The 19,480-nt window shown below is 35.6% G+C and overlaps 1 protein-coding gene across 8 annotated transcripts in view; it reads left to right on the forward strand.

Moving 5' to 3' along the window:
* Positions 1-19,480, forward strand: part of kkv (hyaluronan synthase-like protein kkv) — a 33,998-nt gene that overhangs the window by 5,189 nt on the left and 9,329 nt on the right. For 5 of the 8 annotated variants that reach the window (XM_076617637.1, XM_076617636.1, XM_033350868.2 and 2 more), the window contains 13 exons: positions 8,193-8,306; positions 8,762-9,006; positions 11,338-11,631; positions 12,028-12,237; positions 12,564-12,908; positions 13,400-13,791; positions 15,282-15,549; positions 15,655-15,917; positions 16,449-16,659; positions 16,723-16,970; positions 17,127-17,319; positions 17,484-17,638; positions 18,132-18,437. In XM_076617637.1, the coding sequence (XP_076473752.1) occupies positions 8,194-8,306; positions 8,762-9,006; positions 11,338-11,631; positions 12,028-12,237; positions 12,564-12,908; positions 13,400-13,791; positions 15,282-15,549; positions 15,655-15,917; positions 16,449-16,659; positions 16,723-16,970; positions 17,127-17,319; positions 17,484-17,638; positions 18,132-18,437 (3,243 nt within the window). In that variant the 5' untranslated portion in view covers position 8,193. Of the gene's footprint in view, positions 1-5,782; positions 5,959-8,192; positions 8,307-8,761; positions 9,007-11,337; positions 11,632-12,027; positions 12,238-12,563; positions 12,909-13,399; positions 13,792-15,281; positions 15,550-15,654; positions 15,918-16,448; positions 16,660-16,722; positions 16,971-17,126; positions 17,320-17,483; positions 17,639-18,131; positions 18,438-19,022; positions 19,329-19,480 lie in introns of those variants that run through there. The other 3 variants (XM_033350866.2, XM_033350863.2, XM_076617635.1) reach the window with 2 other exon arrangements.

A 19,480-nucleotide genomic window follows, 5' to 3' on the forward strand; every position in this document is an offset into this window, starting at 1 on the left:
TCCGTTATCTTACAATAATTTATAACACAATTTTACACGTTATTTGATCATAAGAAAGCAATTCCAAATCTTACACTTTTATTTACTTAACGTTACATTACCGTACGATTTGTCTTTAAAATATATTTTAATAGTACATATAAAGAAATGCATTTATATAGATACGATACATATAGGTGAAGAGAAGATCCTTTCTCACGATTAAACAACTAAGTACATACATAGTATTTGACGTGCAATCCAATAATAGATTACGCTGTTACTGGTGTTGCATCGAATTAGTATTCACTCATCTGACTATCTTCTCATAGCGAGTTTCGAAATTGTTGCGACGCTGTTAATGTCAAAGACAGACGAACGTAAAATGCTTAAATTATTATTTTCAAAATGTTGAAATTTTGTCTAATTATATAACGATTTACAAGTTTAGAAAATGATGCCCATCCAAGAGATATTACATTATGAATATTATGGTAGAATTCCATCCGACATATATTAATCTATCATTATTTCAATATTCAAATATTAATTTAATTAATCAATTATATGCATATATACCTACTATTTAAACGGATATCCCTTCTATTATCTTAGTATGAAATTGATGTAATTCACAAACGAAACGATATGTAGTTAAAAAGCAAAGAAACAATAAAGTTACAACAATGTGCAACTTTCAATTTACGTTCAGCCTAACGTATGAAAGAATTTAACGGTACGAAAGGTATACGATTACTCTTAGAATATTCAGTGAGACAAATCCCTATTTAGGATTCATTTCTCTAGTTGTGCTCGTATAATTTATACATACAATATATCGTGGTTCGTCGTTAAAATAATCGTTCTAACATTTAGCGAACGAAACAAACTTTCGTTCAAGCTCTATTTCCTTATTAACGTTGATAAAAATTTGTATTTTTACGCACAAACATCCGCAGTTTAATCATCACCTTTCTCTCTACTTCCCGGGCATCAAAGTGGCTACTAAGTGGCGCATTTTTCATTTTCCCGCGATTGTAAATCCCACCATTCATCAGAAACGTGCAATATCCACAGCGTAGTAATCATTATAATTTTTACTGAGTGAAACAAATCTTCGCTTAAGGTCCGTTGCCTTAACAATCTTTAAAAAAATTCCAATTTGCCTACGTATTTATACTTTCTACGTTTCTCCGTAATCCAATCGTCCAAATTCCACACCATCCATGAAGAACACGCCACGACCTCGGCAGATTCACTCAGACACGATGTAATATTTCTCCCGCGTTGAGTTTTTCCTGCGGCAAACTTTCGAAGAACTCGCGTGTGGCATTAAGAAAGCGATCGAAGATGACAAAGTCAAGTGAATCACACGCGTCGCGTGGGAATCACGCGTTGCGCCTAGAGACACAGTAACCCATCGGCGACACTAGGATATAAAAGAGGAAGCGGGTTACCGGATACGCGGGAAAACTGTTGATTCACAAAGAATTCAAAGCGAGGGGAACTGGTTAATCGTCGCTCGCGTCTTTGTACGTGTACTATCCGTGTAATCGATTCGAAATATCCTCCATTGCAAGGTCATTCCTTTCTCCCTAGGCTCGCGTTCTTCTGCGAAAGTGTCTCCCTTTTCTTAATCCCGTGATTCATTCGCACGCGATACCGTTTTCGTAAATTCCTTCTCGATTGGAATCATCGATCGTTTCCCTTCGTCTCCTTTTCGTCATTCTGCGAAACGAAAGGGGCAAGATTGCGGGATCCGCTTGTTTGCTGAAAAATGAATCCGTGTGTCAGTTCTTTTGGCTTATCTTTAGACAAGATGAATTTTAGAGTGATTTGTTTTAGGGTTATCCTGTTTCAGAGATAGTCATTAAGAGACAGTTTATTAAGGAAATCTTAGTTTTTAATGTAATTGTTGTTATATGTAAGTTAATCTATGGAGGTCAGTTTTTAAGTGTTCATTGTTTAAGATATGTTGTTTCTCTTGCACCATATGGTGGCATCTAGATAGGAGTTGTAGTTGAAAATGAAGCGCGATTATAGCGTAGAAGTTGTAAAATAGTATGGAGGAACATATGGGAAATTTATTAAAAATGAATATATATATATTTATTTTATAAATTATTTTAAAATATAACGATAGCTTTATCAAATTTTTGTCGAAATTATCAACATCTTTGGGAAATAGTGTTTCTTCTGCAGGTATTAATTAAACGAAAAGAGTAGTCGAATCATTGTTATCAGGTCTAATCGCTAGAACGGGAATGGTGATCGAAATGTGTTTTATGGTAGCAATAAAATTTCTGTTGAATCAATAACTTCTTCGGTATAAGCCATTGAAATTTACTTTTGTCATTCGGTTGCAACTCGAGGATTAATATGTTAGCCACCATGATCACCGGATTTAACTCACAGATTTTTTATTGATTTATTATTTAAATCTAAATTATTCAAAAAATACGTATTCGTATTATGTATATTTCCATATTTTTTATAACAGTAACTCAAATGGCTTTGTTCAATTTTATGAAACATCCTGTAGTCTGTCACGCGTATGGAACCACGTTCCACGCAGTCGATTCGATCGGTAGATGTAGCGCGACATTTGAATCTCTGTCATCGGTGTCACGGCTACAAGGAAGCGTTACCGTTATCTCCTTCTGTCGAATAATCGAGTGACTCGTGTTAGTATGCGCGATTCAATCGACTGAAAATGTACGACGTCCAGTGAAGAAAGTTTTCCACTTAATCAAGCTTTTATTTACAAACGATCACGTCTAGTCGATTATGAAAGAGAAACTATTAGAGAAATTATTAGATGTTCTAGCAAAAGAAGAATTAGAGCAGAGAAGTAAAATGTATAATATTAAGTTGTTATATCGACGTTGGTATGGGATGAGAATGGAAACTAGGACGTTCGTGTTAACAGCAAAACGAAACAGTTAAGTGAACGTTTTTGGAGAAATCGCTGAAAATAGTAGCGTCCGACATTTAGAATTTTTTCATCGACGCGGTATGTAATCGGTAGAAAGTGGTACGTTTGATTTTGTACTTTTTTCATTTCCAAGGGAGATCGCAAATTGCATATTTCTACAAAGTTTCGATGTGTTCATTAAAAATTTAAACTTCAAAAACGCTTACTCGTCCTTAATATCTACAAGGAGACGAACAATTTTTTGATCAGACATTTTGTACCAAAATATTTAAATCTCTAACAATACAGTCTTATAAATCTGTGAAACTTCTACGAAATAAAACTAAATATGACTTAAAACTAAAAAATAGACAAACTAAGTGGTAAAATAAATTAAACAAAAATCACAAATCGCTAATTTTGATGGTAATTCTAGTACCCGATAAGATCATATTAACTCAACTTCCATTTACCACTACTACCGCAATCATATCCGTACTGCTTGTACGCTTCCATAACGTTCCCTTCTACGCAACGCACACACATGTACGATCCAAAAAAGGAAATACCGTGACCGGATAGCATTCGAAGTTAACAGTCGAGAAAACGGAAAGTTCGCGCATATAAAAGTAATCGTAGGTATACGGTATACACGTTTGTTGAATTCCACGTTAAATGCAGGGACAAGTGGTCGCGAGAGCCAAGCGAGGTTGGCTGGACCGCGACAAGGGTTAAAGCATCGAGGGGAAGGAGAACAATTCCATGGTGGACAATGACTCATAGGACAACGGCCTTAAGACGACGAAAAGTGGTAGTCTAGGGAGTAGAGACACGCGCTATAACCGTGCATAACCTCACGATGTTTCTATGGTCGTGCTCGCTTGACGTTTATGCATGCGAGCATAACTTATGATCGGAATAAAATACAAGAAGAATAGACTATATACGAAGCCTGATAAGCTTCGCGTAGACATTCCATCGTATTTTTTCATGTTTCCCGCGAGACCAACATCTCGTTGGTTCAAACACGATTTCTTCGATATCGAATCGAAGACACATTTTGCGAACATAAGGAAACTGTTAACTTCGATTGGGTATTTCGAAGTTTTTATTTTTAACGTCCGACTTGCTTCGTATTTTTGATAGATTCTTTGTCTCGTAAAATTGTTGCGCTCAAAATTGAGGGATCTGTACGTAACAAAGATGATCCGTGTCAAATTTTCAGGCTTCTCGAACGATGACGTATTATAGCAGTTAGAAGATAGAACGACAACGTGATATCGATGTTATAGAAAATCTTCTGTATCTTGTTTTATTGCCGAACGAAGATTCTTCCTATTTAAAAATTCTATAATAATTTTTAAAATTAAATATACCTACGAAATAGAATTTTTTTTGAGAATGTTTGAGAATGTCAAGTTATTAAAAGATGTAATTTTAGTATACAGTATAGTAATAGAAAAATATCTGATATACTCGAGGAACTCTTGCCTTCGATATTGAACTGCTGGTGGATGAAGCTTCGGTGGAAATCTTCAGACTGAAGCTCTATTTTCTGTAAAGTAATTTCTATTTTCTATAGAGGACGTAGAATCGTTCTATTTTATTCGTTGTGTAACGATTCAGTTATTCAAGCACGCGAATTCAGTATTAACCGAGGCGTAATTGTTTCATTCGCGATGAAGATTAATCAACGATCAGCGGTTACTGCTGAGATTACTTAGGCAAGAAAGTAGAAGAAGACGGTTAGAAAGACGAGCATCGGTTAAACGGTGGATTGTTAGTCAAATGATAAATTAGAAGCGATTCTTCGGGATTGGACGCAACGAGTCCCTATTATTTATATATTACATGATTACGTTGTTAGTAATAAGCATGATTGATCATCGGTGTTAGCTAAATAGGAAATTTGAGATTTCTAGTAGCAAAAGGGAATTTGCGTGACTAATTATTTATTGTTTCTATGTTTGATAAATGTTTCTAAGATTACAATCGTTCTACTGTAATTTAGTGACTACAAAAAGATTTAGCACACGGTTGTATTTATGATGGCAGTTATATACTAATCAATTAGATTCAAGTATATTAAATTTCGTATTTAATATTTTCTTCTTTAATACTTTGTTATTGGCTACTTTACTCTCACCACTGTAGAATTATAGAGTATGATAGCATTAACAAAGAAAGAAAAAAAAAGAAAGAAATCACATTTTTAATGACACTTTTTGAACTTTAACATTTCATTCTCTATCGCGAACAATATAAAACCTGAATCGTTTAATTATTCCGAATAGAGCACGAAATATTCAAAATTCCATAGCGAGTAGAGGCCTCGTCGAAGCCACAAAAATGACCTTCCACGAGAGCCAGAATAGAATAAAACCAGCATAAAAAGCAGCTCAGGTAATGTCGAAGACTGACGAAAGCACCGTAGCAACTTACAAAAAACTTTGAAAACCCGATCATATCGTATTGCCATTATAATTTCAAATCCTTGTCTGATCAGAACAAGACGAATCTCCTTTAACACATGTAACTTTCCTTCGAACTTAAATAACAACCGATCGAGTTGTTGATCGAACATCGATCGACATCCCTGAATCAAGAACCGCGAGAAACAAGCCAGGGAACAAAGGAGGGTGAGGTAGAAAAGAACGTCGAGTCGGTGAACAGAAGATACGTGGAGCCTGGTGAGCGGCGTCGAGGGGGTGAAACCGAGGAACGAACGAATCCGTGACGTGCCTCGAGGGCAGCAACCGACACGGCGAGTTGCAGTGGACGTCCTTGCTATGTTATCTTTCACGGTTCGTTCCCTTTCACTTTCAGTGTCCAGGAACCAGAAAGCCCAGACCTCCACGAACAAAGATACGCCTCCGCCTTCGCGTTGTCCGTGTGAGATTGAAACGCGCCACGAACGATCGCGAGGAGCACGAGCCAGATCTCGTTCTACTCCGCCTCCGACGTTCTACCTACCTTCTTTTCTTTATTCTGCCCTATTTCGCCACTTAATAGCAGTTGCCTCTTTTGGCAAAACCGATAATTAGATCTCGAGGAAACGGTACCAGGTAAGGTACACTTGGCAAACGACGTGTGACAGGACCACCGATTTTCCATGATTCTTCGAGAGTTTCGTAACATATGTCAGGCGATATCTCGATGACGGCGGAACTCAGAATGCAGAAAGAATAGTGTTTCTGTTTGGTGCAATGAATCGAGTGTGAATATGATCTTTGTTGATCGGCCAACGTTTATAATCCTACGACGATCGTACCCACTTGGGTCGTGTTCGATAAAATCGTATTTTGTCGTTCGTTGAGAGATTTCGTTTCAACTTTGAAGAAGATATAGGAGATTGTCATTAACCAGCAGGAAAGATGTTATAAGAAATATTATGTTAACTCTTAACTGTTACGTACTGTATTAGATTTTCCTTACGTCAATCTGAATCTCTAGGAATCCTGTGAAAAATACTTTCGTTTCTGTTAATAAAAGTCTTTTCATTCGTTCATTGAACGCTAGAACTAGCGACCAATAACGCTTGTATCGAAGAGAACGCGAGAAGGAAAGCCAACCTTGACCCATATATTTAATCCAAAAATTCATCGTTTTAAATCGGTCCTTTCGATAGAAATATACGTTATAAGACCAGGAAGATCGAAATTAGTACATCTTTGCAAGAGTTCAATCGCCTGTCTTTTTATGGTATACGTAACTACTTAATAACTAGCAGACAACGTATGAGTGATACACATTCCATCGAAGTAATAAAGCGGATAGTTGCAGAAACCAGCAACTTCTTATTCCGCTTTCGATGAATCACTAATTAGTTCAACGAGGAGACCCTTTCGCGAGCGTGCTCGTGCATACAGTTCATACAGAGCGATTTTTCTCGCAAAAAACGCAGTTATAGTAGAATCGGTATATAGAATAAAACTTATAAAACATGACGGGAAGTAAAGAAAGTCGGTTACCTACTGATCTGTTACACACCGTTTATTTCTTCGCCCATTTTTATTTCAATAATATTTGATATTTGATCGGTGAATTTATACGTCGATAAACTACAGAATACTGCGACAATTCGTCTCGTTTCACCGACAATTCCTACTTTTTCCATTTTCCAATCATTATGTGGTGCTTACAGCGGCGAGGTTCCTTTTCATCGACCAACTTTCTTCTTTAATACGCGTGTTCTACATGCTAGCTTTCTTTATCTTTCCTCTTCTTTATAAGCTTTTTTTCGATATATATTTTCAGAATTACTTCAAACTCTATCAATATAATGTAATCTCGTACAATACGTATAATATATTTATAAAAGGTGTTATATTTTGTCTTTGATAATTTTACCGAGTTTCTACTACAGTCTAAAGAATGAAGCAAGACGATCGTTGCGAAATCTAGGAAATAGGGCCGTCGGTGTATTCGCTTGTTTTTTAATTAGTAGTAATATCGTGCGATGAATAATATCCCGAATATTTTCTTACGATCAAAATATTAAGCCATGCGGTTCAAAAAGTAGAATGTAACAGTTTGTTCAGCTGTTCGATATAATCGGTAAACATTTGTTCTGAAATGGTTAAGCTTTCTAACATGCAGAAACCAATTTTTGATGTACAGTTCGCGCTTCCTGGTTCACTTGTTATTATTCGAAACAATTCAGCGGTTCACGCTTCATGTGAAATTATTCATAGAGGCGGAGACGTTCAAGATACCGAAGTTACGTTAGCTTAGAACTTCAACTGACCAGACGAATAATCATAAATTATATCTCTACTTTCTCTAAACGACAAATAACACTGGATGACAGATTAAATAATGCTTCAAATCTATCTTTTCTTTTTAAAATAAAAACATGTTATGAAATCATATATTTAATATCTTCGTTAGGACAAAGTTTTTGCTTCATAGCGTCTTGTAACGCGACAATTAAAATCGATAGCTTTCAATTACGTATACCTCAAATCGTATATCTTTGGTTTTATAATTTTGCTCTACAATGATGGATAATTTGTGTATTACGTTCCGCTAAATTTCCATCTTGAATTGTTATTTGTATATAAGAAATAAAATATATTTTTAGTTGGTGGTATTGAAATTTTTGAATTGTAATTTCAGTGGTTTGGCATTTACGAAATAGTTGAGAATCTATTTATAAGATGTCGACATTCTAAAACTTAAAATTCGTTGATCATAATTATTTAACTTGCAAAGTTACAGCTGCTACTTAAGCAAAGTTATATCGCCATTCTTCGTTTCTTTTAAAAAACATTTTGGTAAAAGAAATGTTTTTTTACAGAATGTCAAAAAGTCAGCAACAGAATGGAATGATAGGAGGCGGAGGACCGGTCGCTGACACTGACGATTTTTCGGATGGTGAGAGTACTCCATTGACTCAGGACTATGGCGACAGGTATGTGGCAAATGTGTCCTTAACCAAGCAGCTATGGTATTCGCAAACGTCGCTCGTTTTATTTTTAAACGGAGAGGGGAAAAAAGCAAACGAGATTTGCTTTTGTTCTTTGCGTCAGTCGAGCCATCTCGTTTTTCGAGAAAAATCGCAGTTATTGCCTCGATTTAATTTTCTTTTAATGGATATTTATATGAAATTTAGAAGTTAATCCAGCCGACTTTTTTAATTAAAGTTTAAAACTGTCACGTATAATTGGAATAACTAAATCACGAATTTTTATGCGTTTATGGGAAATTTGAAGGTGAAAAGTTAGTTATGTTAATAACAATACGAAACTGCGTACGAAAATTTTATTGAGAAGACAGTCAGAATTAACGTATCGGCTCCATCTGTTTTAATTAAGAACTCGAGTGTAGCTGTATAATTTAATTACGTCTGTTTGTTTCGTTTTCTAGTCAAAGAACTGTCGTGGAAACGAAAGGATGGGACGTGTTTCGGAATCCACCGCCAAAGATCGATTCCGGTTCGATGGCGAATCAAAGATGCCTCGAGATGACGGTACAGATCACGAAGGTGATCGTCTACCTACTAGTATTTGTGATAGTATTAGGAAGCGGCGTAGTAGCCAAAGGAACAATTCTATTTATGACGTCGCAGTTAAGAGCTAATCGAACGATCGCTTACTGCAACAAGAAATTAGGTGAGTGATAGTCAAACTCCCGTACATATCATCGCTATCATCGGATATTATTAATTAATCCTAGGACTTTTGACGCCTCTTGTAGCTCTGGGCAATTCAATACTATTCGTATCTTGATTGACTTTATTCTATTCTTAAAACCTTTACATTGTTACGTTAGACTAATGACATAAATTATTGCTTAAATATTCTTTCTAGTAAAATCGATATTCACTGTCGTTTTATTATTTTCTTGATTTCACTTTCATTTTTACTTTGGTCACAGAACTATCTAGCATGTCCTCTGTCCAGTAATATCGGTCCAATGAAAATAACGCAATAAAGTAATTTAATATATAAAGCCATTAACCCAACACAAAACTAATAAAACTAAAATCTACACTATGAATGGTACAGATTATAGTTTTAAAATCAAAGCAAGCATCGAAGCTCTTTTTTTCGTATTTCTATATATTTATTCGTGCAATAAATGGAATTAAAATAATAGTACTATAAAATGTACCGTTCATACGTTCAAATTCTCATTCGTATTTCCATGCAAATCGAACGCTCGATGACCGCTTTGCAAACTATAGTGCGTTTGTGTAGTGAATTTTCTACAAATTACGCCTATGTTGAATTCGGTGCTTGATGCAACACGTAATCCGTTCGATGCATGTAATCCAGATTCGTAGTACAATAACAATACGTTATCTGCGGTTCATTATTACGCGATTTTCCTTTCTTATATTTGATAAGCCAATTAACGTTTGCGAAATGACCGCTTTATAGGATTATACGCTAATCCACTTTGTGGGTCTGTAAGGATACTATAGTGGGGCACAACGTGAAATTAAGTGCCTGCAGGATATACCTTGGAGACGTTTATGAGCTTAATTCTTATTTGTTCTTTTTATGTAAAATGTAACACGTTTATTTTAACCGTTTGACAGTGTAATAAAACGACGAAGAATTTAAAATGAATGACTTGGGAGATAATCGAAAAGCTTGCTGGAAAAAGGTTCGTAAGGTAAAATAACGAATCGATGAAATCGCGTTAGAAATTTTAATTATAATTTTTCAATATTAGCAACGTTTGAATAGGTAATCAGATTTTTACGTATTTATGGCAAAATTTGAAGATACGAAAATACACAAAATGTACATAATACGAAAAAATATATAAAACGCGTCACTGATGCAAAATCCAAATCGCACTTCTCGAGTTTCAGAACGGTAAAACATTCATGGAAACCGTCGCGGAGTAACGTAAAAAGTGGATCGTGCTCGCAACATAGTTACAACGGAATTTTTTCGCTATGTATAACCGCGGTGCGAGCAAAGGAGAGAAAGTACGTGAAACCAGGTTGAAGCATTACATACGCGAGGCTACCTTCTACAAAATCGTTCGATTCTATATAATAAAAGTTAATTAAAAAAATCTTGTGAACCCAGTGGCCTGGTCGCTTTTCTATACGGTGGTTGATGGTTTCTTTTGACGCAAATTTCGCTGTCGTAGCATGGTATTCGAGGAATTATTCTGGAATGAACGACACGAAAGAACCTAAACTATTTTCTATAAGTAATTATATAAGCAAAAATAAGCCATTAAAGAAAGAATACAATTATTCTTTTCGAAGCTTTATTTTGGTGAAAATCAAGTTTGAAAATCTGTCGAATACAGGTGTACTTTTCTGGCTGGCTCCCGATCAAACGCGTTTACTGTTCGATGATAAAGAATGGCTCTCTGCTGTAAACTTGCTTTTCCAAATAAGCATTTTTGGGCGGTATTAGAAAATTATATTTAACGAAAAAGAAGGACTGTATTAATCTTAATCACTGTTCCAATTTTCATTATTTGTAGTTATTTGTCGCTTTCCCAATCATTACGTGCAGATTTTTCTAGGCTTTCGATATATTTTTGTATTAAATCTTCAAAGTACAGAAAATAATTTTAATTTATCGATAACAAGTACTTCTTTATGTTGCGACATTTTGCACTTTTCGCTAATATTTCATTGGCGTAAACCTGCTTTACAAATTGAATATCGATTTTTCTTTTGAATCGAAACGAGTGCATGATTAGTATGTAATTGTGAAACAATGTCTGTCAAAGTATGTCATTTTTATTAAAAAATACCTAAAGAGGATACGATTTTCATGTTATTTTAAATCTTATTATTAGATAGAAAACTAATTGTAGGCATGCTGATAACAGTTATACCGATAATTTCTGTAATATGAAAAAGTGGGCTTTCTTCTTCCTGTTCTCTTTTCAGATAAGCTTTGAAAACATATTTGTTGTTTCGTGAATCCAATTTCAGAAGACGTATTTCTTTCTCTCTGTTACAGGCCGGGACAGGCAATGGACAGTAACGTTACCAGAAGAGGAGAGAATAGCGTGGATCTGGTGCATCATAATCGCGTTCGCGGTGCCAGAATTCGGCACGTTAATCCGCAGCACTAGGATATGTATTTTCAAATCGTGGAAGAAACCACCGGCTTCTCACTTCCTGCTTGTCTTTCTCATGGAGACATTCCACGTGACCGGTCTGGCTCTGATGTTTATGGCAGTACTTCCTGAATTGGACGTGGTTAAAGGTGCGATGCTGACGAACTGCGTGTGCTTCGTACCTGGTTTACTAGGTAAGATACGCCATGTTTCACAACATGTTTTGAACTTCAATTTTTAACGCGTTTCTCTTATTTACGTCGAAACTGGTAAAACAGCATGTTTGTTACGTAATTAGCGGAACGAGGTCGATTTGACTGAAAGATGCAAGAGAAAGGTGAATTATGTATTTGGATTAATACTAGAAATAATCGTGATTTTACATAGAAATTTTATTTTACAACATTTTTGGGCGATTTGATAGTATTACGGAGCTTTAAGAATTATTTATGAGCCCTTGGGATTTTAAGAGGCTAACCTACTAGAGTTTCGAGAGTTCTTCGTTAAAAGAAGACATCACGAAGTTCGATTTATCGATAACGAGGGAACTTGTACTGGATTAAGACGAAGATTTCTTTCGATTGTTCAAGGACTGCTCTCTCGCAATAAGAACAAAGACGAGTCGAAGAGATTTGTTTTGGTGCTGATAGATATTGCCGCGCTCGCTGCTCAAGGAACAAGTTTCTTCCTCTGGCCTTTGCTGGATAGTTCTCGACCCTCGTTATGGCTCATACCACCATCTTTATTCCTGGTTTCGTGCGGCTGGTGGGAAAATTATGTTTCGATACAGAGTCCGATCGGTAAGTATTACGATATCGATGAGACACCATTAAGAAGAAACTGTTATCGGGCGTAAAAGAAAAGCAGAATTTATTCAATTTATTCAGGTATTCAATATGAAATTGAAATTTTCGGAAGAAGCTTCTTTTTTACTGTCGATTTTTTTTTATAATCGATATCGAGTCATTGATCTGAATCAACTCTTCCTGCTTAATTCTATCCAAATATTACTACAAATAATATATTTACTTTTAATATTATTATACTTTATTATTATAAATTATATATTACAATAATAAAAAGAAAATATTCCGATATTCAGGATAATTGTAATCTTCCTCGGTAGGATTTGTTCGAGCTCTGGGGAGGGTGAAGAAAGAAATGCGGTTGACGAGATACTTCACTTATATGTTCATCTCGGTTTGGAAGATCGTGGCATTTTTTATTAGCACCTTGCTGATACTCCACGTCAAAGGCGAAACAGTTGGCCATTTGTTCACGATGCTGAGTGACGCTTTCGGAAGCCATGACATTATGGCATGGACGCAACGGGCTGAAGCCACTGATAAAATCACCGATGTCGCTGATATCCTGGATATTGGCGACACAGTGCCTGTACCAGGAAGCGTAGATACCCCTATATACGTTCTACTGCTGCAAATATTTGGTGCTTACTTCACATACATATTTGGTAAGTATTTGTATTTCCTTTATTATATTTATACCTTCAATTAGATTAAGTAATTTTTTAAATACCAAACTAGGGTATGTATCTAGACTATGGATCTTCATAAAACTTACAGTTTGGCAAAGGCAACGTTGGCAAAGGCAAAGTTTAATGTTGTTAAAAAAAATTGTTATTAAAGACAAGTTGTTTAAATTAGAAAATTTTATAGCAAAATCATGACATGGGACATGACATTATGACAGTCAATATTTCCCAAACATTCTTCAACATTGTGTGGTTAAAATACATATTTAATTTACAAATGGGACAAAGAGTCCGATATAAATTTTGCCAATTTGATTTAATTGACACATCCACTTATTGGATTTTTAAACATTGGTCGCCTGAAAAAAGGAAAAACGAAAAATACAATTTATTACGTTTTTCCCTAGTCACATGTTGCAAAAAAAGTATCAGAAGAGAACAGAAAATGAATGGTATTTCGCTTGTTTCAGGTAAATTCGCGTGCAAAATTCTGATACAAGGATTCAGTTATGCTTTCCCGGTAAATCTAACAATTCCAGTGTCAATCTCTTTATTAATTGCTGCTTGTGGCCTGAGGAACACCGATCCTTGCATATTTCAAGGAACGATTCCGGATTATCTGTTCTACGAGTCACCTCCAACCCATTTCATCAATGATTTCGTGTCAAAGCAATATGCTTGGGTATGGTTGTTGTGGTTGCTGTCACAAACTTGGATTACATTGCACGTTTGGACACCGAAATGCGAGCGTCTCGCCGCCACAGAGAAACTGTTCGTCGTTCCTATGTACAATTCTCTGTTAATCGATCAATCGATGGGTCTAAACAGAAAGAGGGACGACCAACCGGAAGTGAAAGTCGAGGTAATTTACTATAAAACAATTTCAAGCCTAGTGTCATGGCAAAATTTTTACTTGTCTTCTTTAAGCAAAGCTTTATATTAATTTTTTACAAAGGTATGCCCTGAGCAGATACTAAATGTAGTTCCCAGTTAGGCGATTATGAAATTTTTATGCAGATTTAAGAAAACAGAGTTCTTTAAAGTATTAAAAGGTCATAATTAAAACTTCCAACGTAATTTTACTCGCCGCCATTCTATCTTATACACTTTTTTTCAATGAAAAACTCGGTAATTATTTCCTTATTCCTATTATTCTTTCTCTGGTAATACTAACTATAAAGCTGCATTTTTCTTTGAAAAAATTAATTTTAAATCTTATATAATCCCTTGTTTATAATTAAGGATGAAAAGATTTTTTGGCACTTGCAATGAGTGTATAGAAAACCATAAAAATCTTGTGTACAGTATTTCCAGTGCTTTTCGCGAGTTTCCATCACCATTAGATTCTATACTTGATTGGGTTTAATTTCTTAACGGAAATCCCTTGTCTCAACGCTTAATGTCTCTTCATTCACAGAGAGAGCCACTAAGTAACTAGTATACTTTTATCTCCTTACCTTGTCTTTATCTGGAACAGTTTTTTATCCGTCATAATCCTTAAAAGAATGTTCAACCCTTTTAAAATTAAAACCGTATGCTTCATTTTAGTCTCGTTAAAAATAAGAACGAAGTCAACGGAGTAAAAGTATCCTGGTATAAATACAATTTAACAATTTTTATAATTGTAAAATGAGAGGAAGCATAAATATTCGATATATTCGGCACCTTAAAATAGAGAACGCGCTAAACGAGATCTGTCTTCTTATTATTCATCGGTCGGCTGTCAAGTTTTATCGCGAGTGTTTCTTAATTAAAAAAATACCAAGAAAGATAGAAGGATACATTGACGTAAAAAGATTTGATAAGGAAAATCTATTTAATAAAAATAAAATTCGTACAAAAAATAGAATTCAAATAAATTCACACATAATAAAAATATTAATCGTAATAACAGTATTAGTCATAATGATAGTTTCGTATTCACCAAATCTCTTTCTTGAAAATATGTTAAGTGCTAAAACAAGATTCCAGTCTTGAAATTTACTTTCTGTCTTATGGGCTACATGTACAAACGACATAAAGCTGCACGGTACGACTTTATTTAGAAAGGAAAATTTCCACAGACGCTCTTAACATAGACAATTTCACTTTATTCGTTGTTTTGAATCATAATGCTGCTTTGAACAACATTTTGTGTTGTGTTGTTCGCTGAAATATTATGAGGAGATGCTTCTGTTACGAAATGTGCAGAATTAAATTAATTCGCTAAAAGTTTCTAGTGTAAGTCTTGTATTTAAAAAAAATATATATATATCTTTTTCACGCATAGCAAGACAAAGTTTTCTATAGGCTCGATTGTTATCGAAGGCACGGTCGTTTATATAAAAATATAAGAATTGTATTTTCGGGTAGGATCTGGCAGAGATAGAGAAAGAAAAGGGAGATGGAGATTATGAGACCATATACGAACAGACGGATGGCACGACTACACCTCCGTCGGCTGTAAAGAGCAGCGATCACGTAACAAGAATATACGCCTGCGCGACTATGTGGCATGAAAACAAGGAGGAAATGATGGAATTTTTGAAAAGTATCTTACGTTTGGACGAAGATCAGTGTGCTAGACGTGTAGCCCAAAAGTACTTGAAGGTTGTCGATCCGGACTACTATGAATTCGAAAGTAGGTATCCATATGCGCTTTCTGGTGTAGTCTGGTGGATTAGCATTGTAGTCTGCAAGATCTCGATCATTCAAGCACGTTGAGAGACGTTGTTTATTCTTTCAGCTCACATCTTTTTCGATGATGCGTTCGAGTTATCGGATCACGATGAGAACGAACAGCAAGTGAATAGATTCGTAAAATTGTTGGTGGGCACTCTAGATGAGGCAGCGTCGGACGTTCATCAAACACGGATGCACGTCAGAGCACCGAAGAAGTATCCGACGCCTTACGGTGGCCGATTAGTCTGGACTCTTCCTGGAAAAACGAAGATGATCGCACATTTGAAGGACAAGAGCAAGATTCGTCACCGAAAACGTTGGAGCCAGGTAGGAATTAAAGTCGAACGAAGTTGTAAACGAACCTCTTTGCTTTGAGATTCCCATACAACTTTAAAGATTTAATATTTTTCAAGAATTTATGACTAAAAAATTGTATAGTAGAAGATCCATTAATAATATCAAATATGCATAGCTTTTAAAATGAGCGAAATTCCAGTAATTCTGATATTTTACAATCTATTAATATTTCTAGAAACGTATAGCATTGAGAAGGAGTAGGAAGCGAGTGATAGTTTTAATAATTACAAAGCAATCTGGCATCTTACGATTTGTTAATATTTTCAACCCTTAATCCGACTCTTGTGTCAATTTGACGCATTGAGATAAATGTAAAAGAATCAGTATTTTTTCAGCATTTGCAAATTTAAAGGGTTAAAAATATACACAGTACTCAATAGTAATTCAGAATACTCATAGCCATAGTAGTTCGTACTTATTACTCGTAGTAGTTCAAAATACATTTATATTTTTAAATTTTTCACAACATTGAATAATATTACTTCGAAACTTGCGTTCCAGGTTATGTACATGTATTATTTATTGGGACATCGATTAATGGAATTGCCAATTAGCGTAGATCGCAAGGAAGTGATTGCAGAAAATACTTACTTATTAACTCTTGACGGTGATATCGATTTTCAACCAGCCGCTGTGAAACTGCTCGTGGATTTGATGAAGAAGAACAAAAATCTTGGCGCAGCCTGTGGCCGTATTCATCCAGTCGGTTCAGGTAATCTTCGTCAAACAACTTTCAATAATAAAGTTTTATGTACAACTTTTTTTATGATATTAGGTCCTATGGTTTGGTATCAAATGTTCGAGTACGCTATCGGACATTGGCTGCAAAAAGCAACCGAGCATATGATCGGCTGTGTACTTTGTAGCCCTGGTTGCTTCTCGTTGTTCAGAGGAAAAGCTTTGATGGACGATAACGTGATGAAGAAGTATACAACGAGATCTGATGAGGCTAGACATTACGTTCAATACGATCAAGGAGAGGATCGATGGCTTTGTACGCTTCTTTTGCAACGTGGGTACAGGGTAAGTATCCAGAAAAGTTTCCAAAATTATTATTACTTGATCTAGATACTAAATTTATACAGGAGGACAGTGATCGAAGTCTTTATTCAAATTCAATATTTGATGAAATATTTTATGATGTCACTTATTCACATTCTTCACCGTTTAATCTTACAGGTAGAATATTCAGCAGCCAGCGATGCTTACACTCATGCACCCGAAGGTTTTAACGAGTTTTACAATCAGCGGCGTCGATGGGTACCATCTACCATTGCCAATATCATGGATCTTCTGATGGACGCAAAACGAACGATTAAAATCAACGATAACATTTCTCTTCCTTACATCTCTTATCAAATCTTACTCATGGGTCAGTCAAACTCTCGTTCTACTTTTATTTTTCTATTAATTAATTGCCTTTCTCGGCACTGAAACTTTCATGTAGTTTCTACAATCCCATTATATTAATTTCATTCTTCGTGCTTTGAGATTTATCAATTATGAATTAAAAAATCGTCTAAATCCTTCTTACAGGTGGAACCATTTTAGGACCAGGCACGATTTTCCTCATGTTGGTCGGTGCTTTCGTCGCAGCCTTTAAGATCGATAATTGGACCAGCTTCTACTATAATATTATTCCTATTCTGTTCTTCATGCTTGTATGTTTCACTTGTAAAGCGAGCATTCAGGTACATCCACTTATAATTAATACTTGTTATACGTGCTTATCGTAAACGAAGAACACAGGAAAAGGACATGATAAACAATTTGAAAATTCAACGTTACCAAAATTGTCTCTTTAATTCGTTATGAGATCACGTACAATGGCTGTAAATGTCATTTGTACACCTTGGTATTTATTATAGCATTTGCATGCTAGTTAATTACGTCCAAGTATATCAAATTTCGTATCATTTAGTAATACTTTCATATGACTGCGAACGATCGGTGGAGACAAACTAAACATGAAGACTACAAAAAGAAAACAATATATATAGAATCGGATAAACAAGTACTTCATTGAAAAATGAGGACGCGTGTAAATATCTTTTATTGGTGATCTTGGTGAGATTAAGAGATCAGTGATAAAGTGATCTGTCATGTTCCTTTTACCTGCTCTTCAAATACTTGTCGCTTTGATTGTTCTTGCAATTCTTTTTTTTTCGTGTTGTTGTCTTTCAGCTTCTGTGCGCGCAGATATTGTCGACAGGATATGCGATGATAATGATGGCTGTGATCGTAGGTACGGCCCTCCAACTTGGGGAGGATGGTATCGGTTCACCTTCCGCGATATTCTTAATATCATTATCCAGCTCCTTTTTCATAGCCGCCTGTTTACATCCTCAAGAGTTTTGGTGTATTGTTCCTGGTATAATATACCTCCTTTCAATCCCCTCGATGTACCTTCTTTTGATCCTCTACTCGATTATAAACTTGAACGTCGTCTCGTGGGGAACTCGTGAGGTCCAAGTGAAAAAAACCAAAAAGGTTCGTTCCTTTGTATTGGCTTTACCCGACTCTTTCTTTTTTCTTTTTTCCCCTTGTTCAACTAACTGGACAGTATTTGGTTGGATCATGTTTGTCAATTTTGAGGGATTGTACATTTACCATTATTCTGTAAAACCATCGTAGGAAACATATGGTGGTGGTAAATCAAGATGGCAAGTGCTTTTGGACAATTTCACGCGAGCTGCAAGCTTTTTTTGTCTGCATGTGTACGTTTTAACTTGTTTATAATGACGCAGATACTGAGAGTGACATTATGCTGAGGATACGAGAATTTTAATTCAATAATTCGATATTTAACACTTCTAAAACTGAATGTTTCTTGGCCAGTTGGAAAAAGATTCGTTTATCAATTATTAGTAGCAGTATATAATAAACGAAAAAAGATAGTATACGTACAAACGTATAGCGTAAAAAAATTATCATGCCTAAGATTAGTATGAATTAGATTCAGAAAGGTTAATCCAGTATCCTCAACGTATTACCACTATTTTATACAAGACCAAACAAAAATTGGTTTACACGCCTGAGCATCGATAACTGCTAATAATAACAACGGTGTGCCAGGTTTTCGTGGCGGCGATAATAAGTACTCTGTACGGCATGGTGATGATCGCCGTGATCGTTGGGACTGCGATTAACATCGTTCAGGACGGGATAATGTCGCCATCCGCGATGTTCCTATTTTTAGTAATATCTCAGATGATAATAACCGCACTATTGCACCCCGAAGAAATGTATTGCTTACTATACAGCATCATATACTTCATCACCGTCCCATCGATGTACGTGTTGCTTATTTTTTATTCGATCTGTAATCTGAACAACATCACATGGGGTACGAGAGAGGTGGCGACTAAGAAAACTGCTGCGGTAACTATCAGCTCAATCTTAATTGAATAATCGACTCTAATTTTAATCATGTTCTTCTTTTCTGTTATTTTATCAAGTATCATTAATAATTATGCACCTTGAAGCAAACAGCAGTTGGAGTCATCTAACTTATCAAGCTTTAGCACAATCCA

Source organism: Bombus vancouverensis, chromosome 4 (genome assembly GCF_051014615.1).
Source record: "Bombus vancouverensis nearcticus chromosome 4, iyBomVanc1_principal, whole genome shotgun sequence".
Classification (NCBI taxonomy): Eukaryota; Metazoa; Arthropoda; class Insecta; order Hymenoptera; family Apidae; genus Bombus; species Bombus vancouverensis.